This window comes from Trematosphaeria pertusa (assembly GCF_010094035.1).
Source record: "Trematosphaeria pertusa strain CBS 122368 unplaced genomic scaffold BU26scaffold_6, whole genome shotgun sequence".
Lineage (NCBI taxonomy): Eukaryota > Fungi > Ascomycota > Dothideomycetes > Pleosporales > Trematosphaeriaceae > Trematosphaeria > Trematosphaeria pertusa.
Window position 1 is genome coordinate 1,197,517 of NW_022987217.1, and position 22,583 is coordinate 1,220,099.

Sequence of the window (22,583 nt, forward strand, 5' to 3'; positions counted from 1 at the left end):
TGAGAGAAAACGAAGCAACCTAATTCGAGGTTATGGATATACCACCATGCGCATTGTTGCACCAGGACTTCACCGACCGACACCAATGAAACCGCTCGGCGACTCGACCACCAACAGCCTCATCACAATATAATGCTTTTATCCGCTGCGCTCTAGTCCCTCTTACTAGTAGGTATATGAGGCACAGCAAACTCACACTGCCTCGTCGAACGGTGTTGCCGTTATGCACGTCGGTGAGCGAAGGACAAAAGTAATATGTATGAGCTGGGGTATTGGCCGAATGCGGCTGCATGCATTTCAGGGGACTCCGTAGGATGAGATGTATGGAACCCATAGAATCGGGCGCAGCGATCGTGTGATTCTGTATGGGTGCCAAGGTTAGGTCGACTGAGAGGCCCAGATTTATCGCTACTGGACGCCACTTTGCGAAGTTACTATTAACTCTTACCTCCGCTTAGAGATTGCCTCCTTCAAAACAATACTCACTGTTTTCATCACTAAGCAATTGGCCCATTCGCCCAAGAAGGTCATGGCATCGCAATCAGCCAATCCGACATTCGCTCCCGCATACTTCGAAGAAGATCGCGGTCCAATAGCAAGAGGAACCGCGATCGCATTTATCGTCCTTGAGGTTACCATTGTGACCTTACGATTCGTCTCACGCCGGCTCATCCGAGCCAAACTGGGTCTCGATGACTATCTCGTCTTCCCGGCGTTGCTGTTTTGTTTAGGGCTTTGCATCCTGGCGATAAGTATGCTGTCGATGGCGTGTTGGTGATTGAATTGGCTGGAAGACGCTAACATAACCGCAGTTGAGACGTATATCGCTGGTATTGGAAGACACCTCGATGTACTTGCTGTCTCCAATCCGTCAGCCATCACCAACTGGTCGAAATGCGGCTATGCGATCGAGGAGCTGTACTGCGTCGCAGTAGTATTCCCAAAGCTATCCATTCTGGCATCTTATCTTCGCATCTTCCTGATTCAGCGGTACCGATATTCTGCCTATATCCTCGGCGGCATCATAGTCGCAAGTGGCTTTGCTGGAGTCGTGGCATCTCTTGCTTCTTGCCATCCGTTCTCAGCTCGCTGGAAAGGCGTCGAATATGCGTACTTTCACTGTATCGATACGGTGGCTTACTGGCGATGGATCAGTCTTCCGAATATCGTGACGGATGTGGTCATGCTTGTTCTGCCTCTTCCCGTCATTTGGGGCCTTAGAATGTCGAAGAAGGAAAGGGCAGCCTTGACATTCATCTTCATAACCGGCAGCATGTGAGTGCAACCCAGATTTAGCCCTGTCGCTATGCTCACTGCTCGAAGGGGCTTGGTCACATCCATCATTCGTTTCACGATCTTTTTCAATGTCAAAGCTCTCATCTACGATGGTACGTTCGTTTCGGCGGAATTGGCAATCTGGTCCTTGGTAGAGCCAGGGATCTATTTGGTCGCAGCATGCCTACCCACGCTACGACCCCTCATCCTGAAGCTGTTCAGCGGAGTGCGAGCAGTAAAGAGCACTTCGAACAACAGTAGTGGTCCGAGCGGTATCCAGCTTGAATGGCGGCAGCAGCGAGGCAATGACCAGCGGAGCGACGAAGATAGTATCCTCGGTCATTGAGATACCGTCGCGCCACTTGAAATGGGATGACAGCCTTAACTCGTTGTCACCTCCATCGGAAACTCCGGTTGTTGACGTTTGTTTCTCTATCCCTTTGGAATCGTAGGGTCGGAAAATCTCAGTATCATCTGTCTTGGCGTAGATCAATACAATTAAATTCCTAAAAAGACACTCCGTTCTGCAGGGAGCCTCAGTCATTCGAACTGGGATTAGAGATGCCTAGTGGTCCTCAAGGAGGCGGGGGGATTGCGGTGCAGAGTTCGTCAATGAACCAACAAACATGCCAAGATGCCCTGATCCGAAGTATTGCGGACTTCGAAGTTTCGACGTTGTGTAGCACGGCCCTAACATTCCAAGCCGTGAAGTGGACGTCTCCGTCCTTGCGGCATGCAATATATCATGAGCACAAGGATCAAAATCTGCTCATGTAGGATAGTATCTCGATATTCGCCAACACAATATAATTTGGTAAGAGTCCTCCATTGCTGCAGGTGAGCCGATACTTCCTTTGTGGATGGGGTGCATGGCGGATCGCGAGCACATTGGTCCATTTTTGACAGGGGCCTCCAAAATCGGTGTGATATCCGCCGGAGCATATTGCGGCACAGGAGTGAATGCGGGGGCCGAGAACCGAGCGCGTCGGGCTCGTCTATCAACAGCATGTGAAGGATCGCTGGACCCTAGAGAATGCTGCGAACAATAAGGGCTCGGTCCGAGACGGGTCGCACCGCAGGTCGTTGATATGCGCATAGATCAATCCAAACTTTTGGGCCGTCACGTCGCAACGGGATTGCTCCATGGAACTGAAGTTGCTGTGCCGCTGGATTGCAGGACTCTCAGAAGATCCAGTGAAGAGCCGCCTTGTTCCTATTTGCTGTTGGAGCTGACACGGGGCGGTCTAGGAACGAGAAAATGCAAAGGCTTATGGTCCAGAGGAAAGAGGAAGAATGGCCCCTGTCCGAAGATCCAAAGGTTCGTGCGGCGACTGAGCTGACATAAATACGGCCCTTCTCGATGCGCAACTTCCAGACGAAGCAGAACAACGACTCCTCGACTTTGTTCTACTATTGCCAGTATTTTCGATCACTTTCCGCTCTGAAGCAGTCCTTCTCTATCTTACCACCATGGTTCCCAACGTTGGATTGATCTTCAAGAAAGTGCCGGAAGCATTCCCGGTCATTGGAGAGCATTTGGACGTCGAGACCAGGCAGTTCGATCTCAACACCGAACCTCCCGAGGGAGGGCTGACGGTGAAGAACCTCTACATCTCATTCGACCCTTATCAGCGAGGTTGCATGCGCGAGCCTGACAATGCGACTTGGGCGCCGCCATTCGCCCCAGGGCAGCCAATCATCAGTGGCGCCGTTTCTAAGGTCCTCAAGTCGGCGGTGCTGGACTTTCAAACAGGCGACCTCGTATGGGGCATGGTCGGCGCTGAAGAATACTCGGTTGTGCCTCCGTTCTTGCTGCCATTCGTGCGAAAGTTGCAGAACCCCCTCGGCTTGGACACAGTCCTCTTCACCGGCGCTCTAGGCACGGCGGGTCTAAGCGCATACGCGTCGTTCTACGAGATTGGCAAGCCCCAAAAGGGGCACACCATCTTCATCTCAGCTGCGAGCGGCGGAGTGGGCCAGGTCGTTGGCCAACTTGCCAAGATGGAGGGCCTAAAGGTCATCGGAAGCGTTGGTAGCGATGAGAAACTGAAGTTCATCATCGACGAGTTGGGTTTCGATGCCGGTTTCAACTACAAGAAAGAGAATGTGTCGGAGGCACTGCAGCGGCTGGCCCCAGAGGGGCTGGACATCTACTACGACAATGTCGGGGGTGAGACATTAGATGCTGCGCTGGCAGTAATGAAGGATTTTGGAAGAATAGGTACGTACCCGCTATCCTCCCAGCCTTCCCCACGTAGAGCAGATTTCATGTGCTGACTGCGATTTAATAGTCGGATGCGGGATGATCAGCCAGTACAACCTGCCCCAGGAAGAGAAGTATGGCATCAAGAATATGATGAATCTCTTCCTCAGGCGCCTCACCATCCAGGGATTCATCATATCCGACCCGCAGTTTGTGGGCAAATATGCCGTGGAATTCTTCACTAAGATGAGCGTGTGGCTGAAAGAAGGGAAGATCAAGACGAAGGAGAGCGTTACGGTCGGTATGCAGAATGCGGCCGCCTGCTATTTGGGTATGTTCACGGGAGCAAATTTCGGCAAGACAGTGTTGAAGGTTTCGGACGAGGAATGACTTTGGCGTACTGATCTGGGAACGAGAGCCGCCGCGCGTAGTAGACCGTAGAGTAGCAGAGTAGGTACCAAGTCGGAGGGATTATTGCAATGCGCAAGGCCATAGTGTAGCACATTTCAAGTAGCTCTTCCTGTACCACGAAACCCCGCGTGACCGAGCTCTTCCAGCGCCAATTGAGGAAGTGCACAGTTCGTGTGCCGCCAACTTGTGAACGTGGATGGAAGAAAAAGACTGCGGTACTCCACGATAGGGCGCTCGACGGGCTCTCGAAACACGCCGCGGGGCGGAAACGCCGGCTGAGCGATTTCTTGCTTGATCTACCTCCTAGTCAGCAAGGCGCTTACCGCTTACACGTAGATAGAAACCGAGGCCGCGACGGCAGGATGACCACGACCTTGGAGACCTCGGGGCAATATCATCGAGCCCTTCGGAGGTTTTGCATTACCTTGAGCCTCGCCGCACAAATCACATTGGTCCCAACGACCAGATGACATCATCAGCGCATCCACACCCAAAGCGGTAACGCCCCGTTCCAGCGTCTACCCCATCACAGTAACGAACTGCGAGATCTGAGGCAACGACGCAACAGCCTCGCACATTGCACCCCAAAAACCAGCTGTGCTCCCTGTCTAACAATAGAGGATCCCTGGAGCATGCGACATCATACCGCGACATCATACAAAACGGCGGATATGGCATTCCCATAGTCCAAGACCCTACTTCCAAACCAAGCACTACACTACTTTTTTCCCAAGCCGCTATTGCATACCATACCTACTTCTGCCTTGATTCGCACTAGAAAGCCAAACACACTACTTGCAAACCAACGAAGCACACCACACAGCACAGCAAGCACCATGGGCCTCTTCCGCCAAAAGCACTCCGCCGCTGCAGCGCCCTCGCCAAACCCACTTATAACCTACACCATCGCGCAAAACCTCGCGGGCAAGCTAACCGTGACCTCGCCCGTGCCCACCGCATACGCATACTCTATCACGCTGTCGCTCAAGAAATCCTTCCGCGACACCATCGAAGTCGCCATCCACCGCAGCATCGCCAGTACCTACGAGCAGCACGCCGACGTCGTGGGCCACTGCCTGATCCAAACCGCGAGCGCCAAGTTCCTCGACTGCAAGTTCGACGCGTACGGCACGGACGTGAAGCTAGAGAAGAGCGGCGGCGGGCTCAACGTGGAGAAGACGACGTACAAGCTCGAGGTGCCGCGGCTGGGCAAGTACAAGTGGGTGCACGACCACGAGGCGCTGACGAGCGCGGACAAGCGGTTGAAGCTGGTGGAGGAGAGCTCCGGGGCGGTGCTGGCGCGGTTTGGCGGCGCGCAGGGCGTCAATGAGTTTGGCGTGCTGGAGGTGTATGATTGGCGCGTGGCGCAGGATCAGGATTGGTGTGGGCTGTGTGTGTTGACGGCGGTGTGCGTGTATGCGCGGGAGGAGCGGACGAGGGAGCGGAAGAAGAAGGCGAATGGGATTGTGAGTGCTGTGGGGAATTGGGGTGGTTTGTTGACGATGGGGATGCCGGTGGGGAACTAGATGAATGGTGCGAATGTCGAGTTGTTTTTCTGCAAAGTCGGGGTTTAGCGCTCTATTCTTGTGGGTCTTCTCTTTCAGATTCTCCTGCTCTTCCTCAGCGACGATGAACGTCCCGTGAGAGGTACCTCCTATGTGGCTCACAAGTATCGTCTCACTTCTTCCCGAGTCCCAGTTTCTTCTTGATGTTCGATCCGACCTTCTTAAGTCCCGACTCCTTCTCCCTCTGCTCCTCCTGCGCCTGTCTCGCCCCCGATCCACCTCTCACATTGATCTTCGTCTTCTCACTACCAGCTCTTCTTGCCTCCTCACTCTTACCTTCCTCATCTTTCCCTACTACAATCTTCCAAGCTTCCTCTCCTTCACCAGCCTCCACCACCATCGGCTTGACCTCCCAATTCCCCTGGCCCTCCGGGTACGCGTACCCCTTCTGATTACTCACAACCAGCTTCTTCCTCCCGTCTTCCTCGTCGACATATTGGCAGCTGAAGTGCGTATGCCCAAACGCCCAGAGTTTCACATTCAGACTCGTCCAGCAAGCCTCCTTGCTCAAATCCGTCCGAAACCCCGAATTAACATTCGAATCCGCATGCACTGGATCATTAGCGCGCGGATCCGCAGTAGGCGAATGATGCGTCAACACGATAATCTTACGGTAGCCCTCGGAAGCCGATATAGCCCCAACCTGCTCATTCAGCCACTCCAGATCCCGCGCGTGATCCGCATTATGCTGCTGCACCGTCCGATCTCGTATGCCATTCGTCTCATGGAAGTCCGTAAGCGCGCTCGCACACGCCTCGCTCTGCCGCTCGTCGATCCTCGACCACAATGCACAACCGAGAATCGTGAGCGTAGGCGAGACATCCACCCGCTGCCTGTCCATAAACCAGAACCGCTCTCCGAATTCTGCTCGCACGTGCTCTTCAAAGGTCCTCATAGCGCTCAGCGCAGCGTCCATGGGCATCCCATATGCCTCGTGGTTTCCGGGGACGTAGAAGATGCGGAGATTGGGCGTGCGCTCGAGCAAGTAGCGTAGGAAGCTGAAGAGAGCATGGTGTTGGACGAGCCCGATGTCGCCGAGTAGGAGCAGATTGGATGCGAGGAGCGGGAAGCGCGTTGGGCTGCGCGAGAAGAATGTGTACGACGGGTGGAGAGTGGGCGTTTCGAGGTGGATGTCGGAGAGGATTTGGAATTGTGGGTTGAAGAGGGTCATCTTTTTGGGTTGCGGAGTCGTGGTATGCGAGAAGGAGCCTTAGGCCGTGTGGCTGTCGATGGCTCGATTTTGTCGTGGCTAGTGCATCGTCAAGATGATGCGATTCCGATCGAGGATGGAGAGGACCAAGCCTTCCGAGCCGGAAGACACGGGTGATGCGGGAGCTTGGGGAACGGGTGGAGCATCATATGCAGAGTCGCGGGAGATCTTCGCAGTCTGCAGGGTTACATACTCAGATGCGGCATTTTTAATGGGAGTTGTTAACGCGCCCTCTAACAGTAGAATATCGCGCCCTCTAATAAGTAGATTTTGCCTCTATTAAATAACTAGATAAATTTAGAATAACTAGAAGAAAATAAAGTGCATAAAAGATATATTTTTGCGGCACGGGGGGTTTTGCGCTACGTAGGGAGGGACGTTATTATTCTTGCCAGAAATGTAGATCTAATCTCCTCTAACACCGACTCCGCAACTTCCCCTCTGTCGCTCTCCGAGATGCTGACAATTCATAACACTACCAAACACCGACCCCGCAACCTCCCTTCTGTCGCTCTCTGATAATTGCGAGATGCTGACAATTCATAACACTACCAAACACCGACTCCGCAACCTCCCCTCTGTCGCTCTCTGGTAATTGCGAGATGCCGACAATTTATAATACTACCAAACACCGATCCCGCAATCTCCCCTCTGTCGCTCTCTGACAATTGCAGCTTGGTGAAAGGACTCCGACTCCGCATTACTCATGAGAGTTGGAGAATGCCCGAACATATTATGGAGGGACCTGAGATGAATAGACTGAAAATCTTGTATATAAAGGACCTCTGATGTTGTATGTGACAGATATACCACCGCCGATTTCGTTCAGACAATCAAAAATTCCAACTTCCCAACCGAGTCAACAAAACAAATATTGCGAAAGTCAACATGGCTTCAGGCAAACGCATCATGCTCGTCACCGGTGCTAACACTGGGATTGGATACGATACAGCGCTCTTCCTTGCGAGAGCCGACTCTCACAACCACGTTATCGTCGGCGCGCGAAATGAGCAAAGGGGTCTCGATGCCCTCAAAAAACTACAAGCCATGAAACTCAAGGGCACTCTGAGTTTCCAGAAGCTCGACGTTGCATCCGACGAGAGCATCTTCACTGCCGTCAAGGAGATCGAGGCCAACTTCGACAAACTCGATGTTCTTGTCAACAACGCCGGTATTTTCGTGACCGGTCCCACGACACGCGCTGCCATGCGCGAGACCTTCGAGGTCAACGTATACGGTCCCGTTATCTTGACCGACGCCCTCGCTCCACTCCTCCAGAAATCGAACGACCCTCGCATCATCAATGTGAGCTCCGGCCTCGGGAGCATAGGAGCGCGTCTGGACTCAACCGACGCGTTCTACCATCATCCAGGTGACGCCTATCGCATGTCGAAGGCGGCGCTCAACATGGCCTCTGCGAACCAGAAGTACAACTACAGAGAGAAGCATTTCAAAGTCTGGTCGTACTGTCCAGGGTTCGTCATTACGGATATCGTAATAGGAGATTCTGCGCGAGGAGAAGAGTCTAGGAAGAAGAGGAGGGAAGTGGGAGCTGAGAGTAGCGAGACGAGTGCTCAGGGGATTTTGGATATCGTGGAGGGTAAGCGGGATGCGGAGATGGATCTCTTTGTTCAGCGCTATGGGAAAACGTGGCCGTGGTAGATCCCACGAGGGTGAGCGATTAAATCGCTACTGCGGCAGAACACGGCAAGTCAGAGGTAGTTCAGCCGCTCTGCCCGGCGTTTTTGGGTCTTGTCTTAAGCCTTACCCAATTAAACTAGCTATATCAATACTTCTTCCATATGTATGACTGTGACAACAGATGAATAGATTGTGTGTCACTAGAGTTTGCTCGTGCGCGTGCTCACAAGGTCTTTCACCTCTCTATGCCCCAGTGCGGTAGGTGCGAGCTCAACCGAATAGCAGCTTTAAGTTCGCCGTAAAAGGGGCATATTGTCATCTTTTGATGCCCTCGGGGTCGGGGCGAAAAGTAGTCTGCATCCACTCCATCTGTTGAGAGAGAGAGTATTCAGTCCGTGGACGCGAAAACTTTTCGAAAGCGGCGAAGCCTTGGAGAGAACTCTCTGGTACAACGACTTCGCGTTCAGGTCGTCGGTTCAGCTGTTCTGGTAGTGTGCCGGACTAGCCCTGTTCCGGGCGCATACATGGCCTCTATCCATCTTGGCTGACATTCGAAACAAGTAAAAATGCAGAGTGAAGTGCCGATAAAGTTACGTCCAAAATGTTGAAGAGAAACACGCTAAAAATGAATAGTTGACGTATTTACTTTTCCCTGCAGCCCACCTGCACGACGGCCCGAACCTCCAGCATGAATCTAAGAGAAGCGCGAGTATGAGAGAAGGACTGAATGTCGTTCCGCGCCGTCGCACTGGGCACGCGTTTGCATCCAAAAAATTCCTTGTCTCCAAAGGAAATCCCGCTAATTTTATGAATCCCCCCATTCACCCATGCCACTAGCTTCGGAGGGACACTTAAGTCCAGAGAAGGGACGCTCATAACGTTACGGAAGCAGCGGAGCTCACTAGCTGTGCCTCCAAGGGCGACTCCGCGCGCGTTCGCCTCGTTGTATGCGGTCTCAAACGTGCACGGCGGTTGACCAAACCCACATCCACTAGTGGAAAAGTCATCCACAAGCTCAGAGCGTAGTAGATCATTGTAGAACTTATTATCAAAGCGCACCGTACACTGTCCGCTGTTTTCAGGTTTAGTCGTTCCGTATTGTCGCCATAAAGGGGTGCATTTGCCTTACCATTCGTGAGGGCCGTCTGCTGGGAGGGCTGCCCGATTCGAACTGCCGCATATTGGGCAGTCCGGTGTTCCCAAGGCGACATTGTATCCAACAAACGCTGCAACAGTAATGCGACACCCAGGGAATAGATGGTCGATTGCAGATAGAGAGCGGGAAGGATCATCGGTGTAGAAAACTGAGTAACCTCCGTCCGTCACGTTTTGTATTTCGCAGCCTCTCGAAAACCTATGCCTGATAATCGCATGGAGCAATGTACCGTCATATTCTGACGGCACTGGGAACTTCACACCAAAAGCGTCTTCGACGACGACAGGGTCCTGGAAGAATGTCCATCGGGTGTTCACGGCTGGTGTACACGTCTTAATTTGGACAAGGATTGTGTATATCTGCTCTGTGGATTCACTGGAAGCGGTTAGCAGAGCATCGAAGAGTTCAGTAAACACTTACCATAGTCGGCTGAGCATCTGCGCAAGCTTTTCCCACGACGACCCAAAATCTTGGGCAAGCGCACGGATGAGCTTCGGCAGAGAAAGACCAAAGTTGTCTAACAGACCTTCCTGCTTCTTGACCGATTGTTCGATGCACACAACAGATTGGTGGGTATCCTCCGTGATCTCTTGGATTCGATCACCGCTGATCTTGAGACTGGAAAATCCAGCGTTCATATTTTCAAGCCCAAGCTTCAGAAGAAGCGTGTTGATCATCGCGTTGTGCGTGTTTAGATACGCCTGCAATTTGCGAACCTCATCCTTCTCCTCAATGCCCCAGCGAAGTTTATCGACCGCTCCGCGGATTTTGGATGGCTGCGACCATACCCCTAGGGAGTGATCATACTTTTGCACCTTGTCGAGGAACTGCTCCAAGGTATGTCGACAACTGAGTGCGGCATATTTAACTGAATCGAGCGTCGGGTTCGGATGGGTAGACTGAAGCTGGTCTATCTGCTGAAGAATTTGTTGAAGGGTCTCGAGCTCGCGCTCTAGCTCCTGGTATTCGGACTTGGATCCTCCAGAGGATCGGAGATTGCTCGATATATCAGCGATGACTTTCCCGACGGCGATGAAATCGCCGATAGAGATTCCAAAGGACATGATGAAAGAAAGCGCCGCATAAGGGACGAAACGGAAAAGGATGGAAGTTCTGGCAGTTATTCAACCGCCTGTTGAGGCTGCGCCCCGCTCGGTGCGACGTCTGTGGAAGAGCGGAGCCACCGAGCCCTCGACACTTGTAGCAAACTGCGTTATTCGTACGACGAAGGGATGCTCGTCCGGTCAGTTAGCGAGGAGCGACCGCAACAGATGTGTGGATCACTGAAATCCTTGACTAGCTGACACGGCTTCGCCTCAACGTTACCCGTAATGGTCGTTTGTCCTACGAATGCATTAGAGAAGTCACTCCAAGGGTACCATGTGCTCACCCAGAAAATGTACGTCTTCTGCTCGCCCCAGTCCCATCTATCCTTCTCACTCGCCAAGCTGATGTCGAATGCAAACAGCAGCCTTGCCAACGTCACGCGCATCTCCGCATACGCGAGCTTCATGCCGATACAGCTTTGCCTTCCAATGCTAAATGGCTGGAAAGACGACATGTCATCGGTGTTTGGGTCTGGGTTAAGAAATCGCTCAGGTATGAAGGAGTTCGGATGCCGGAAGTTGCGCGACTGGCGGTTTGCTGAAAACTGGTTGAAGCTAACGTAGGTCTACATGGTGATGAGCTTATAAAATAGCGTGAAGAATAGCAGTGCTTACTCCTCCAGGAATCTGCTGTCCACAAACTGAATCTCCACCTTCGGGGACGACTCGGGGCACGCCGATAACGATGGGTGGGTCTAGCCGCAATCCCTCGTTGATCACGGCATCTAGGTAGGGTAAGCTACCTGTCGAAGCAATCTTGATATCGTCCTCCTTCTCGAACGCGTTCCGAATCTCCCGCGTTAGGCGGTTCAAGACTCCACGGTTCTGCACCAGCTCGCGGGTTATCGCCGTCAGGGCGCTGGCCGTCGTTTCGCTCCCCGCAAAGACGATGACCACCATGTTGACCTGCCACTCTTCAATCGATAGCGCCACCTTCTCTTTACTGTATTTCTTTGTTGGCGTGATGTAGTCCGGTCGGTCCGTCTCAAGGGCTAGCCTCTTCCTCGCCATGGCGTAACTCATAGCACGATGGTCAGTCTGCCTCTGCCTGATGTTCTTCGGAATCACATAGCGCAGCAATTTGTCGATTGGCGGATATTGATTGACCGAAGCTACGAGGGATAACCCTTTTCCGAAATCTTGGGCAATTTCGACCCAAGGATGTGCTTTTCCAGTCTTGAGGCAATCGAAGGATTCTGCGAAAGAGAGGTCTCCGGAAATATCGAATGTCAAGAAGTTGAACCACACGTTAAGGTCGACAGTCTTCTCCGTCCATTGCCTACCTGCAGCAGGCGCCTTTAGCTGCTTCATGAAGATGTCGAGATAACCCTCGATCACGGGCGACTGGTCCCTCAAGCTTTTCTCGGAGAATGCATTCGCAAAAGCCCGTCTCGTCTTCGCATGGGCCTCCTCGTCGGGACCCATGATCGAGTGAGGCTCGCCTGGAGACATTGGCTTGAACCAGGTTGAGCGCGTGAAAGGGAGATGGCCAGGTCGGTTGCCGTAGATGTCTTTCCAAGCAGCTCCATCAGCGTACGAGAGCTCGTTTGGAGCGATGCGCACGACAGGTCCGTACTTTTCATGGAATTGCTTGAGTCTCTGGTGCATTTCTCCTCGATGAGTGGCGATGACGTACGGAAACCGGAACGCTCTCCATGCCACAGGTCCTGGGTATCGACGAAGAGGATGTAGGAACGTATTGTAAGAGCCATAGAGAAATATCGTCTGAAGGTATTAGGGTGTCTTAAGTGAATGGGCGGAGCGACTTACAATGAATAAACTCGCTAGAAACGTTGCTACTAAGGCAGCACCCTTTGGCAATGCTTCCTGATCCACGGAAATGGTCATCTCGGCGGCCATACACGCATCCTTTATCTCCGGGCGGTATCACGTCGCACCACTTGTTCCACACAGACGGCCGCGAAGTCTGACCTTGGGAGATATGTTCCCTGGTGCATAGAGTCCTCAATGAATCGAAGGGTAAGCAATGAGGTCAAGACAGTTGGCCTGCCCCGCCAGGCTATTCCCCATCGGGAAGTGGCAATCCTCGCGAAGAGATGCATCACTGCGAGCGATGCCTTCAGTCGCTATACTCCGCTTTCGCCGACAGACTTCATCCATCCAACGCTTCCGAGGTGCTCTGGCAATGGCAACGAAGCGTGGTTGGACTTGGCTTTCTGCTACGTCGCGCAGACAAACAGCACACGCCAGCCTTGAGCCCGTCGCCTGCTCAAAACGAAACGGCGCGCTCGAGCCATGACACCTCACATCACGTTCTGCGTCCTCGCGCTTCAAGGAGCGACTCTCGTTCCTCTCGTTCCATTCACTCCTGCGACTCGTGTTCTCAGTCGAAGGATCGGTTCTGCAATTATTCTGACGTCCCCGACTCGTGTGGATGGCGACGGCACACGGCATCCCCAGCCGTCAGCTCGGGCGGACTGCGGAAGAAGTGGAATCGAAGGACCGCATTAGCCCTTATCGTCGCTCAGGAGCTCCATATTCGACTCTTTTCGTCGCAGGCAGATGAATTCGGGCACCTCTGCTCGTCACGGTGGGTGTCACAGTTTCGGAAAGCACGATGCAGGAGATGTCAAGTTTGAGGTGCCCCACGGCAAAGTCCACGCTATGCAGGTGCACTCGAGATCACAATCCGCGCCTCATGATATCCGAAACGGAATCGAAGCTTTTGAGAGACTCTCGACCGTTCCTCTAGCTTTGGTACCTGTATCAGGATCTGCAGACCGTGCTCTTGAAACTCCTCGCTTGTGCCCTGACACGAAGCTTGAGCTGATCCCTAGTGTTTCAAAACAGGAACCTTCCGTCACTCAACCTACACAACGCCACGAAGAAACACCAACTTGAATCATGAAGAAGTTCGTTTTGCTGACAGGTGCATAGGCCCTTGAGGAGCCCTCGCGTCCCTTACCCGAGCACTCTCCAATATTCACCGGAGCTCGAACAGGCAGCCCAATAGCGCTTCGGGCCTCGGGCCCTTCTTGCAGCCCGCTAACGGAGCTAATATCGCCGTCTCAGTCTTTCCTTTTGCAGAAGGCGGCTTTGGACGAGGGCGCGACAAGGCGCTCATTTCATTATGTGGCCTGCGCGAGGCTCGTGTAAGTGCATCGGATCTCTGCTTCTCCGCAAATCCAATATCGAGTGCGAGGGTCAAGAGATCTCCTCAATATACCTCTGCCAGAATCCGGGAAGACACGACAACTCTCGCGTAAGCAACGGCTCGTCTGTCTTCCCAATCCTGCCCTTCGCTCCGAGGCGAGGCCTCCTCACTGGCCGCGAAGCGCGAAGGAATGCGTCTAACGCTTACAGCCATGAGGTGAGGGCTCGCCGCAACATCCGGCAATATCGGGAAGAACGCTAATTAGCCCACATTATTGCCCGAAGCGGGGCATTAGGGTAGTGCTGCAGCCAGACTCAGGCCATTTGCCGGCTAATTCGGACCTTCTTGGGCAAATTTGCTAGCGTGGTGGTTGGCGTTGTTGGCATGCAGAGCACGGACCGCCAACCTCCCCACGAACGGGTGAATGACGCCTGGGCCACGTTCCGACCCCCTCTGTTTCTGCCGTCCAGCAACTCCAACCTCTTTTCTGCGGGTACCTGACAAGCCGTTTGAGATTTTCAGTGCCCGTTTGGAGGGCCATGGTGAAACTAGGACAGCCCTAGAGCTGACAGCTGCGGTGCGCATCGTACGATGGAGGGCAACCGTCGTGGGATGCGTGCGCAGAGGGTACGTAGAGCATTGTTGGATCCAACGCTCGCGTGGCCTCTTGTGCGAATAGAGCGTTTCCACGAAAGCGCTGCAGACATGCGGCTCAGTTGACGGTTGGCAAAAGGCCAGGCGGCGCATCGAATCGCTGGCGCAACCCATGGCTCCGATCGCGAGGCTGAGCGTATCAGGGGCGCTTACGGACACAAGCATTTTTAACCGCTTCCGCTCTGGGCAAGGCGCCATCTGTAAAAGCAGACCCCGGCACTTCTAAATCCATCTCCAGGTCTCACCAATTTGGGCCGTGCAGGTCGCTTCAAGGATGGCCATCCCGTCGAGTTTGCCTTGCCTGCATGTACATGGCGCGTGGGCCGGGATGGCGACTCCGTGGCCGTGTGTCTGCTGAACGGGCGGGACTGCAGGCCGGCCAGGACAGGTTATAAGATGGACAATCTCCACGTCGAGAAGCCGTGGAACAAGGACACCAGCCTCTTGTCTCTTTCAGCTAAAAGGAAGGCACGACCGGGGGAAGCTACGCCCAACGTCGACCTTGGAGCCTCTTTCTTTGTTTTCACTCTATCGCGCCTTCCCGTTTAACTTTTGCCACTGGGTGGCCCACCTCGTTACAACCTATAATCACGCGAAAATATCTTCCATCCTCCTTACTCCCCTCTTGCCTCCTCGTCTTCCTATAATTCTCTCCTCTTCTGTCAAAAACATCCTCAAGTCCTCCAGTACTACCCTTCACCATGCTCTTTCCTTCCCTCTCCACGGTCGTCACCGCTGTGGTTGCTCTCGCATCCTCGGCCAGCGCCTTGCCTCACCCGCCGCGGAGCACCGATCTCAACCGCCTGGCCTCGATGATGCCGCTGAACACCCTGCCGGCACCCACCGGTCTCCAGCTTAAGTACGTCCTGCTGGGCATTGGGACCCAAAACTACACTTGCGCGACGAGTATCTCGACTGACGCACCGGGCACCACTGGCGCGCTTGGTACGTAACCCTCACCTTCATGGTGGAAGCCTTCACTTACGTCTTCACAGCAAAGCTCTACGACCTTGGCTCGCGACTCAACAATGACCCGATGGCGCAATGGAAGCTCGGCAGCATCTCCGGCCTTGCCCTGTCCCTCTCGCAATACGGGGCCTGGCCGCTCGAGACGTACCTCAACTCGCAAGGTTACAGCAGGTGGCTCGGTAACCACTTCTTCACTCAGACGACCCCCACCTTCTCCCTCAACCAGGTCAAGTCGAACCCCTTCCCGCTCGCCTACGTCCTCAAGAAGGCCGCAGTGGATGCGCCCAAGACAGCTTGTCCAGGCACCAAGAACGAGGGAGCAGTCCAGTGGCTGAAGCTCGCCGACGACAACAATCTGTCCCAAGGCGGCATCAACACCGTCTATCGCATCGAGACGGCAGGCGGCAACAAGCCAGCGCAATGCCAGGGCCAACAGACGGCATTCCAAGTTCCCTATGGTGAGTGCTTCCACTATCATTTGTAGAGCTTAAGCTAACCTATGGCAGCTGCCCAGTACTGGGTCTTCGGCCCACCGTCGTAAGCGCTTAGTTCGCGACGCCGTTTCGAAGAGATTAGGAATCTTGTCTACCACGCATGAACGGTTTCGCGATTCCCTATCCGCATACCCTTATGTACTTTCCCTTCCGACTCTCTCTCTCTTGAGTCTCTCTGCATGATACCATTTCCCTTTCTTCACAACATTACGCCCGGTGTGGTGCACCGGGCGCGGCGTTCGGGAGGATACCAGATGGATCGGGTGGCCAGCGCATTCTCGCGGCCTCAAAATAGAATACCTAATCTACACCCTAAATGTTGAAATCTTCAACTCTTCTCCAAGAAAATGGCTTGCCGTGAAATCATGACTTGCTGGAAGAAGAACGTAGCACTGACGCTTTGAACAAGGCCTTTGTCCCTCCGCATTGAGCCTGTCGTTCCTTCTCCTTCGAGAACGCCCTCCAGCCTTCGCAAAGCCGTGCATCAGCAAAAGCGAAGCGCCGCGCATTAGCTGCCGGCCGCCCTCACAAGCCCTTCGCCATAGCTCAATCTCCATGATACGTTGCCCGATGCGGTAGACGCCGCGCCGAACCATTCATCCGCCCTCACGCATCCAGCGTGCCACCTGCGTACGACGACCGGCGCACGCGCTCCATTCGCAATCCCGCACCACCCTCCATCGACACGCTGGTGTGGGAACACAAAGACCGCCGTTCTAGCGGCCCAGTGAACCGCGCAGGCATAATTGCGCAAGCGCTCGAAGTATTGAAGGCAGCCGTCGCGTCTGGGTACCGAGACCGGCTGTGGCCCGGTGTAACGGCCGGCCGGGACCGAATCGCAGGCCGAAAGGCTGGTCTTTGCGTCTCATAGGCTGGAGGGGGTGCTGGGGTCGGCGGCGCTGGGTGCGGGTTTGGGTGTGGTTGGTTCGGCGGGTATTTTGCTTGGCGGGGAGACGGGAGGGCATGGTACCTAGGGGAGGTGGTACAAGGGATTACGGAGGTTTTGGATGGGTGGGATGCCGTTTGGATGTGGCTGACAGGATTCGGGATGATATCGAAAATTGCACATTGAGCCTGCTGTCATGTATGTACATACACGAGGCCTTCGCGAAATTCCCGGGCGCGTATGTAGGGGGGAATGAACACCCATCCTTCTTCACCCATCCTTCGGATAACTCGGATTTCTCCTAGTATAGAGAAGAAGAAGAAGAAGTTTGGCTACGCAATGTCGCGCGGCGTCAAATGTTCGTGATCGATTGCCATTTATGGAGCCCCACCCCAGAGAGATCTTAGATACGCTGTAGGTGAGCGGCACGCCGACGCTCGGCGGCTATCCGCTTGGTCGGGCTTGGAGGCTTGTCTTATGCGTTGCATGCGTGTCATTTCCGATCGTGGACTTGGCGGTATGAAGGCGTGCTGGTCCTGGTCGGTTTTCGCGTGCGATGGTGTGAGATGGAAGGGGAAGGGATGGTCTGCGAATGTTTGGCGGAGGTTGAGGTCGTGGATGAATATCTCGTGGGGTGCGGGCGCTAGAGGGGATCGGCGGGGATCGGCGCGAGACTTGCGGGCTTCGAGGCTTCCACAACGACGAGAACTTGAGAATGACGTTCGAAATGGCATCCTGAATCTTCAGGCGTTTCTATTGAAGAAATCTGCGTGTGGCTGGGCCCAGTGGTGCGTGCGTATGCGGAAGGACTAACGGAGCCCTGTCTCCTTTCCGACACAACACTTCAGACGTCGTCAACGCCGTCGTCACCAGTGTAATCCTCGCTTTTTATTCATACGATCGCTACGAACTGCAGTCCGAGGATACTGAGCCGGCGAGACCTAGAATAGTACCACGGCGAACGACCGAGTCCGCACTCTTCGCTCTTCGCGTCGAACGCACTCTTCGCGTCAGACTCTTAGGTGACAGCGCTCCTCTCTTCCAATAATGCAAACAGACCACTCTACCAAATCGAGACCCACCTCAATATCCAGACGAGCGCAAATGGAATGTTGGATCCCGATGTAGTGCATCGCTACCGTCCAACGTTCCTGCGATGACTTGGACCTCTTCTTCATCCGCGTCCAAATCCAGCGCGTTCCAATTTCATCGCACGCGAAATCTGGGGATTCCAGAAGAACTAGAAATAGGTAAATATTCAACGGTGTGGGCATATTCATATGACATGCATTCGGATCGTGAGCGCTCCGCTGATCTTACGCAGAAGTCCGGATCCTGCGCGCCCAAAATATCCAACGGTACGGTCACATGGCCTGCTATGCGACCGGCATGCGGCCTCGTGGCCATACAGGAGAACGTGCAGCGAAACGTCCACTTTACGCCAGCACAACTCGCCCGCCTGCAGTATGGTCACCGCTATTGGGAACGGGATTGATCGCGCTGGCTCTCTCACGCACTGTCTATGCTGATGCAGCCATTACCAGATAGGGACATCGCTAAAAATGACACAGCAGTGATGTGTCACATGCGGAATAGGTCCTAGATAGCAGCCATCAGAGGTCACCAAGAAAGGTTGGGCATCTTGCTGAGCATTGCCGGTATGCACCTCAACCTCCAGCGAGCCTTCGAGGTTGACACACGTTACTATATTTGATTGGTGTACACTCGCAAGCATCAGAATCCTCGCCAGTATCGGAGGCTCGTATTGCCGTACTTTGTTCGCTCGCCGGACTGGACCCGGTTCGCGTGCTCGAGTCTCCCTCTGGGAAACCTTTCTCGGGACGGTGCCAATCTACTAATGTTAGTCCGCGATCGAGCCATCCAAAGCAGGCCTGGGTACTGTCTAAGCAAATTCCTGCTTCGCAACTAATGTGACCGTCACTCTTTCTTACCTTTCAGGATAGTCTGCCCGTTGCTCACCAAGATTGGAAGGCTCTCCCCAAGCCTCTTGTCTACCAGTCTGCTTGTTACTATTCTTGTTTCTTTGTCCGTTCACATTTCGAGTCCGCCCTTTGGCGCAACAAAGAGATACCAGAAAAGTGGCAAATGACAAAGAGCCATGATCTCTGCAACAAGGCTGTTGTTCGCCGGACAATGGATCTTCATATATGGAATTGGTTTTCGCCGGCTTCCACTAGCTGTTTGATTCAGACATCTTCATTTCTTCCACCTGTTATCTTTACGCGTCACATCTTAGAGTCCATTGATCACGCCTAGCAGGTCCGATCGAAACTCTCACTTCGTTCCACCTTAGACACTGCAGTTTCGTAAGATCATTCAATTCGCGATGGGCAAGTTCAAAGGAAAGTGGAATAACAATAACCAAGGTGGGAACCAGCATGGCGGCGGCGGCCGCGGGAATGGCGGGAACGGCGGGAAGTGGTGTAAGCACTGCAAGAGAGATAACCACAACACGAACGAGTGCAAGAAGGCACCTCAGCACGGAGGCCCGCAAAACCAGAATAACAGGATAGATAAACACAAGAACAAGAACAAGAACGGCAACAATCAAAATAACAACGGTAATAACAACAACCACCAGCACCAGCAAAAGAGGCGCGATCCATGTACGCGCTGCGGATTCCCGGGCCACGAGTACAAAAATTGCCACGCCAAAGAGGTCCCAGAGGAGGAGCGCTGCGAATGCCAGTGCGACTTCCACCGCTCCCACCAATGCCCTTGGAACAATGACTACCTCGAGCGCGAATCGGCGGTCCAGCAAGCAACCGGCAAGATCTGCCAATGGTGCAAGGACGCCGGCGACGGAACGCACGTCTACGAGGAGTGCAAGGAGCCTAAGAAGTTCCGGAACCAGCTTCTCTCCACCATTATGCGCGCGTACGACGACATCAAGTGGTGCTGGCACTGCTCGTCAGTCAACCATGCCACGCGCGGCTGCTCAGCTACCTCGGCTGATGAAGGGAAGATCAAGTGGAATGCTAAGATCAGCGATCTTATTTCGGAATGGCGCTCATATGACACTTCGTCGTACGAGGCGAGATATCGCGATGACGATGAGGATATCGCGATGACGACTGCGCGTAACCAGCAGAAGCCGCCTGTGGCTGCGGATTTCAAATGGTGCATTCTTTGCGAGGAGTTCGGTCACTACGCCGATGCTAATGCGACCGACTGCAGACGCGGCGAGTACGAGAAGAGGTGTCCACCGCAGTTCAAGAGCCAAGTCGTTGTCGCGAGGCAGCCCTTCGTCCCCGCTGGCTTCAACGCCGCTGCGAACGGAAGAGCTGCATCGAACAACGCGGCAGGTGCCTTCGGCGCTACTACCACCTTCTACCACAAATGCGTCTTCGACGACTGCCGCGCAAAACTAGGCCCGTGGTACATCCCTTGCCCGCCCAAGGGCCAATCCATCATCTGCCGCAACTGCCACCGCGCCAACGCGCATCCCTCGGGCCCCGCCCGGCGCGACTCCAAAGTCGAGCTGCTCGACATGGTCCTCAAATTCATCTCGAGCAATGGCAACGGAGGCAGTGCCAGCGCGCTCACCAAGAAAAGCCGCAAGCAGAAGATCCTCGACGCGATCAAAAACCCCTACCTCAAGCGGCCCTCGATCCTCCTCTCCAAGCGCCTCGCCCTCTACGAATGGCCCCAGTCCCAACCCCAATACACAGACATGGCGGCCTCGAAGGACAAGTCGCCCATCTTCCACCCCATGCACGAGTTCAACATGCCGGGGAATCATCAGGCGTACTTCCCGGCTGTTAAGTTCCACATCAGCGAGGCGATGATGGAGCATGCGAAGAATGACGAGTATAATATTAATAAGGCGGGGCGGATGGGGCTGGTGCTGAAGTGCTTAAAGTGCGATATGCCGGCCAAGGTGCTGGATGATGAGGGGGATTTGGTGATGTGTGGGACGGATCCGATGTGTACGGTGGGGATGGGGACGGGGTATGCTTATTGGGCGGATGAGAAGGGGGTGCCGAGGGGGAGTTGTAGGTGTTTGAAGATTCTTGGGCAGAGTAGTGAGCCGGGGTGGGTGGCGCCGAAGGTGGGGAGGTAAGTCATATCGTTCTTTGCGATCGTTTCCCCGTTTCTCTTGTTCTTAGCGTATGCACTGCATATACCTACCGCATAAACGAGAATGATCCATTGCTTCAACACTCGTCCAGTGTGCTCGTGTGCACAACTTCCTCCTCGCCTACTCTACGACCCTCCCAAATCCAAATCCCCTCACACCATTACTAACCCACACACCCTCTCCAACCCTCACTGTCTCCTTCCCAACTGGCTCCTCCATACAAAACCCCTTCTTCAGTGCCCATCTCCTACTCGTGCCGCGCTGCCCTCCCGCTCCCACCTTCGCACTCCTCACACTATGCCCCCAACGCCCGGCAAACGGCTTCCGTAGCTCGCCTTCGTCTCCATTCCCGTTGCGATCTCCGTCTTTCAGGGTGGAGGAAGTGAATTCTCCGGCTGGCACGCCAACGGGTGGCGTCACCCACCGCCCACCTCGGAAGAAGTACAGAGAGGTCATAGTGCCTTCGGTTAGTTCGTTAACTTCGTTGTAGAGAAGGACTTCGGTGAGCATAGGGCTAGAGGGGTTGACTGGGAGGGCGCGCTGCCGGCTCTTCTCATAGAACTCTCTGTGTGTGGTCTTGAGGAGGGTGAATGGAGTTGAGGGGGTGGGTTCGGTATCGAGTTTTACGACCCATTCTGCTGCTGGTGGTGGAGTGGACTGAGACTGAGCGGGCAGAGAGTCCGTGGGTCCGAGGTTGAGAGCGCCGCCTGTCAAGGGAGATGGCTTGAAAGTGTTTGCTGGATGGGGAGTTGGGGTTGCTTTGGGAGGATTCAGGGAGGGTGGGTAGAGCGTCGATAGTGGGACGGGAGGCAGGACCGCGAATTCGACCGTCATGTTGGCGTCGCGATCGAACAGTATTCGCAGCTTTGGGATGTTAGACTGAAGTCATCTGGGGTAAACAGAGAGTATTTACTTTCAGCGCCTCATCTTGCCCGCCCTTCTCCACCCACGCCCTAACCTCCTTCAACAATGACTCATGCAGCGCTTTGCCGTCCTCGAGTCTTTTGGCGACTTCGCGGAATTCGAAGTGCTGCGCCGCTTCTAGCATGCGATCTCGGTGGTACACCAGCATGTAGAAGGGGGATGGTGAGACGAAGTTCAGCCATGATTGGGAGTTCTCCTCCGAGGTGAGAAGGAGGGGGTCGTAGCGGAGGGAGGTGAAGAGATGGAATTCGGTTTCGGAGGGCATATCAAAGTATTCTATACAGCCGTGGGAACCTCGGAAGGTTAGCTTTTATGCTCGGAAAAATTGTATAGAGTCATCATGGAAAAAACGGGGTGGTGAGACGCTGATTCGTTGGAGCGCCGATGCCGGGTGTCGCTGCAGACAGACGTGGCAGGTGGATGCCCAGGTGGGGTTGAAGTGATATGCCACTGAAGCTGTAGAGAAGAGACATCACTCCCCGCCTGAGGACATATCAGGGGTCAAGAGGTTCTTTTCAGGCGAATGGCAAGGATTGACGGGGGTGAAGGAGCAGGTCACGTGCCTGTCCTTGCATGCTTGTCGAGACCTGTGCAACGCTTGGCGAAAAAGAACGGCGAGGAGGATGAAATAGCTTACACTTGCCTAAGTGTATAGTCGGGGAATATGTACAAATAGACGAATCTAATTGCGCTCGCTTCGAAGGTGTTTGAACGGTCGCGGCTTTCGCCTGTTTGATGACGTCCGACTCTGAAGCTCAGACCATCGACCTTACTCATCAGGCCCAAATTTCCATCCAAGCTCCAAATCGGAGCAGCAACCCCTTCATCGACATAACCGCCGTCCATTGAGCGCGCCCTTCCGCTTCTTTTCA

At 54.1% G+C, this 22,583-nt stretch overlaps 12 protein-coding genes across 12 annotated transcripts; 6 read left to right on the forward strand and 6 right to left on the reverse strand.

Annotated features, from left to right (window-relative positions):
* Positions 1-453: 453 nt before the first annotated feature.
* On the forward strand, positions 454-1,684 carry BU26DRAFT_482823 (uncharacterized protein). The gene is made up of 3 exons (XM_033825783.1): positions 454-752; positions 813-1,275; positions 1,324-1,684. The coding sequence occupies exons 1-3, from the start codon at positions 530-532 to the stop codon at positions 1,619-1,621; spliced, it is 984 nt and encodes a 327-aa protein (XP_033685014.1). The 5' UTR covers positions 454-529; the 3' UTR covers positions 1,622-1,684.
* Positions 1,685-1,945: 261 nt separating this feature from the next.
* Positions 1,946-2,558, reverse strand: BU26DRAFT_294211 (uncharacterized protein). Its single transcript, XM_033821688.1, has one exon. The coding sequence runs from the start codon at positions 2,369-2,371 to the stop codon at positions 2,045-2,047; it is 327 nt and encodes a 108-aa protein (XP_033685015.1). The 5' UTR covers positions 2,372-2,558; the 3' UTR covers positions 1,946-2,044.
* A 187-nt stretch (positions 2,559-2,745) lies between these two features.
* On the forward strand, positions 2,746-4,042 carry BU26DRAFT_539990 (NAD(P)-binding protein; the record flags this gene model as incomplete). Its single annotated transcript, XM_033831530.1, has 2 exons — positions 2,746-3,496; positions 3,567-4,042. The coding sequence occupies 2 exons, from the start codon at positions 2,746-2,748 to the stop codon at positions 3,866-3,868; spliced, it is 1,053 nt and encodes a 350-aa protein (XP_033685016.1). The 3' UTR covers positions 3,869-4,042.
* A 228-nt stretch (positions 4,043-4,270) lies between these two features.
* BU26DRAFT_518481 (uncharacterized protein) lies at positions 4,271-5,824 on the forward strand. The gene has a single exon (XM_033828823.1). It carries the CDS (start codon positions 4,726-4,728, stop codon positions 5,413-5,415), a length of 690 nt encoding a protein of 229 aa, XP_033685017.1. The 5' UTR covers positions 4,271-4,725; the 3' UTR covers positions 5,416-5,824.
* A 9-nt stretch (positions 5,825-5,833) lies between these two features.
* BU26DRAFT_400453 (uncharacterized protein) lies at positions 5,834-6,625 on the reverse strand (the record flags this gene model as incomplete). The annotated part of the gene is made up of 1 exon (XM_033822794.1): positions 5,834-6,625. A coding segment is annotated over one exon (792 nt), but the record flags the coding sequence as incomplete, so codon positions are not given.
* An 815-nt stretch (positions 6,626-7,440) lies between these two features.
* BU26DRAFT_518483 (short chain dehydrogenase) lies at positions 7,441-8,453 on the forward strand. The gene has a single exon (XM_033828824.1). The coding sequence runs from the start codon at positions 7,553-7,555 to the stop codon at positions 8,324-8,326; it is 774 nt and encodes a 257-aa protein (XP_033685019.1). The 5' UTR covers positions 7,441-7,552; the 3' UTR covers positions 8,327-8,453.
* A 977-nt stretch (positions 8,454-9,430) lies between these two features.
* Positions 9,431-10,525, reverse strand: BU26DRAFT_563901 (uncharacterized protein; the record flags this gene model as incomplete). Its single annotated transcript, XM_033833225.1, has 2 exons — positions 9,431-9,836; positions 9,882-10,525. The coding sequence occupies 2 exons, from the start codon at positions 10,523-10,525 to the stop codon at positions 9,431-9,433; spliced, it is 1,050 nt and encodes a 349-aa protein (XP_033685020.1).
* Positions 10,526-10,641: 116 nt separating this feature from the next.
* On the reverse strand, positions 10,642-12,525 carry BU26DRAFT_294324 (cytochrome P450). The gene is made up of 4 exons (XM_033821691.1): positions 12,338-12,525; positions 11,183-12,292; positions 10,852-11,133; positions 10,642-10,805 (listed from the first exon to the last, which is right to left on the reverse strand). The coding sequence occupies exons 1-4, from the start codon at positions 12,425-12,427 to the stop codon at positions 10,758-10,760; spliced, it is 1,530 nt and encodes a 509-aa protein (XP_033685021.1). The 5' UTR covers positions 12,428-12,525; the 3' UTR covers positions 10,642-10,757.
* A 1,224-nt stretch (positions 12,526-13,749) lies between these two features.
* Positions 13,750-14,786, reverse strand: BU26DRAFT_294259 (uncharacterized protein). The gene has a single exon (XM_033821690.1). It carries the CDS (start codon positions 14,532-14,534, stop codon positions 14,013-14,015), a length of 522 nt encoding a protein of 173 aa, XP_033685022.1. The 5' UTR covers positions 14,535-14,786; the 3' UTR covers positions 13,750-14,012.
* BU26DRAFT_593704 (uncharacterized protein) lies at positions 14,698-16,378 on the forward strand (the record flags this gene model as incomplete). The annotated part of the gene is made up of 3 exons (XM_033834880.1): positions 14,698-15,281; positions 15,332-15,763; positions 16,332-16,378. Exons 1-3 carry the CDS (start codon positions 15,038-15,040, stop codon positions 16,376-16,378), a joined length of 723 nt encoding a protein of 240 aa, XP_033685023.1. The 5' UTR covers positions 14,698-15,037.
* Positions 16,379-18,633: 2,255 nt separating this feature from the next.
* On the forward strand, positions 18,634-20,838 carry BU26DRAFT_294236 (uncharacterized protein). The gene has a single exon (XM_033821689.1). The coding sequence runs from the start codon at positions 19,033-19,035 to the stop codon at positions 20,767-20,769; it is 1,737 nt and encodes a 578-aa protein (XP_033685024.1). The 5' UTR covers positions 18,634-19,032; the 3' UTR covers positions 20,770-20,838.
* On the reverse strand, positions 20,803-22,417 carry BU26DRAFT_604288 (uncharacterized protein). Its single transcript, XM_033835512.1, has 3 exons — positions 22,349-22,417; positions 21,701-22,298; positions 20,803-21,651 (listed from the first exon to the last, which is right to left on the reverse strand). The coding sequence occupies exons 2-3, from the start codon at positions 21,974-21,976 to the stop codon at positions 20,908-20,910; spliced, it is 1,020 nt and encodes a 339-aa protein (XP_033685025.1). The 5' UTR covers positions 21,977-22,298; positions 22,349-22,417; the 3' UTR covers positions 20,803-20,907.
* Between the last annotated feature and the right edge of the window lie 166 nt (positions 22,418-22,583).

Coding starts and splice junctions, on each gene's coding strand:
- BU26DRAFT_294324 (XM_033821691.1), bottom strand. CDS start 12,427: ATGGCCGCCGAGATGACCATTTCCGTGGATCAGGAAGCATTGCCAAAG. Junction 12,293..12,337: donor TTCTAGCGAGTTTATTCATT/GTAAGTCGCTCC, acceptor TAATACCTTCAG/ACGATATTTCTCTATGGCTC. Junction 10,806..10,851: donor AGAAGACGTACATTTTCTGG/GTGAGCACATGG, acceptor ATGCATTCGTAG/GACAAACGACCATTACGGGT.
- BU26DRAFT_604288 (XM_033835512.1), bottom strand. CDS start 21,976: ATGCCCTCCGAAACCGAATTCCATCTCTTCACCTCCCTCCGCTACGAC. Junction 21,652..21,700: donor GGCAAGATGAGGCGCTGAAA/GTAAATACTCTC, acceptor AACATCCCAAAG/CTGCGAATACTGTTCGATCG.
- BU26DRAFT_518481 (XM_033828823.1), top strand. CDS start 4,726: ATGGGCCTCTTCCGCCAAAAGCACTCCGCCGCTGCAGCGCCCTCGCCA.
- BU26DRAFT_294259 (XM_033821690.1), bottom strand. CDS start 14,534: ATGGCGCCTTGCCCAGAGCGGAAGCGGTTAAAAATGCTTGTGTCCGTA.
- BU26DRAFT_482823 (XM_033825783.1), top strand. CDS start 530: ATGGCATCGCAATCAGCCAATCCGACATTCGCTCCCGCATACTTCGAA. Junction 753..812: donor GCTTTGCATCCTGGCGATAA/GTATGCTGTCGA, acceptor ACATAACCGCAG/TTGAGACGTATATCGCTGGT. Junction 1,276..1,323: donor ATCTTCATAACCGGCAGCAT/GTGAGTGCAACC, acceptor CACTGCTCGAAG/GGGCTTGGTCACATCCATCA.
- BU26DRAFT_294236 (XM_033821689.1), top strand. CDS start 19,033: ATGGGCAAGTTCAAAGGAAAGTGGAATAACAATAACCAAGGTGGGAAC.
- BU26DRAFT_294211 (XM_033821688.1), bottom strand. CDS start 2,371: ATGCGCATATCAACGACCTGCGGTGCGACCCGTCTCGGACCGAGCCCT.
- BU26DRAFT_518483 (XM_033828824.1), top strand. CDS start 7,553: ATGGCTTCAGGCAAACGCATCATGCTCGTCACCGGTGCTAACACTGGG.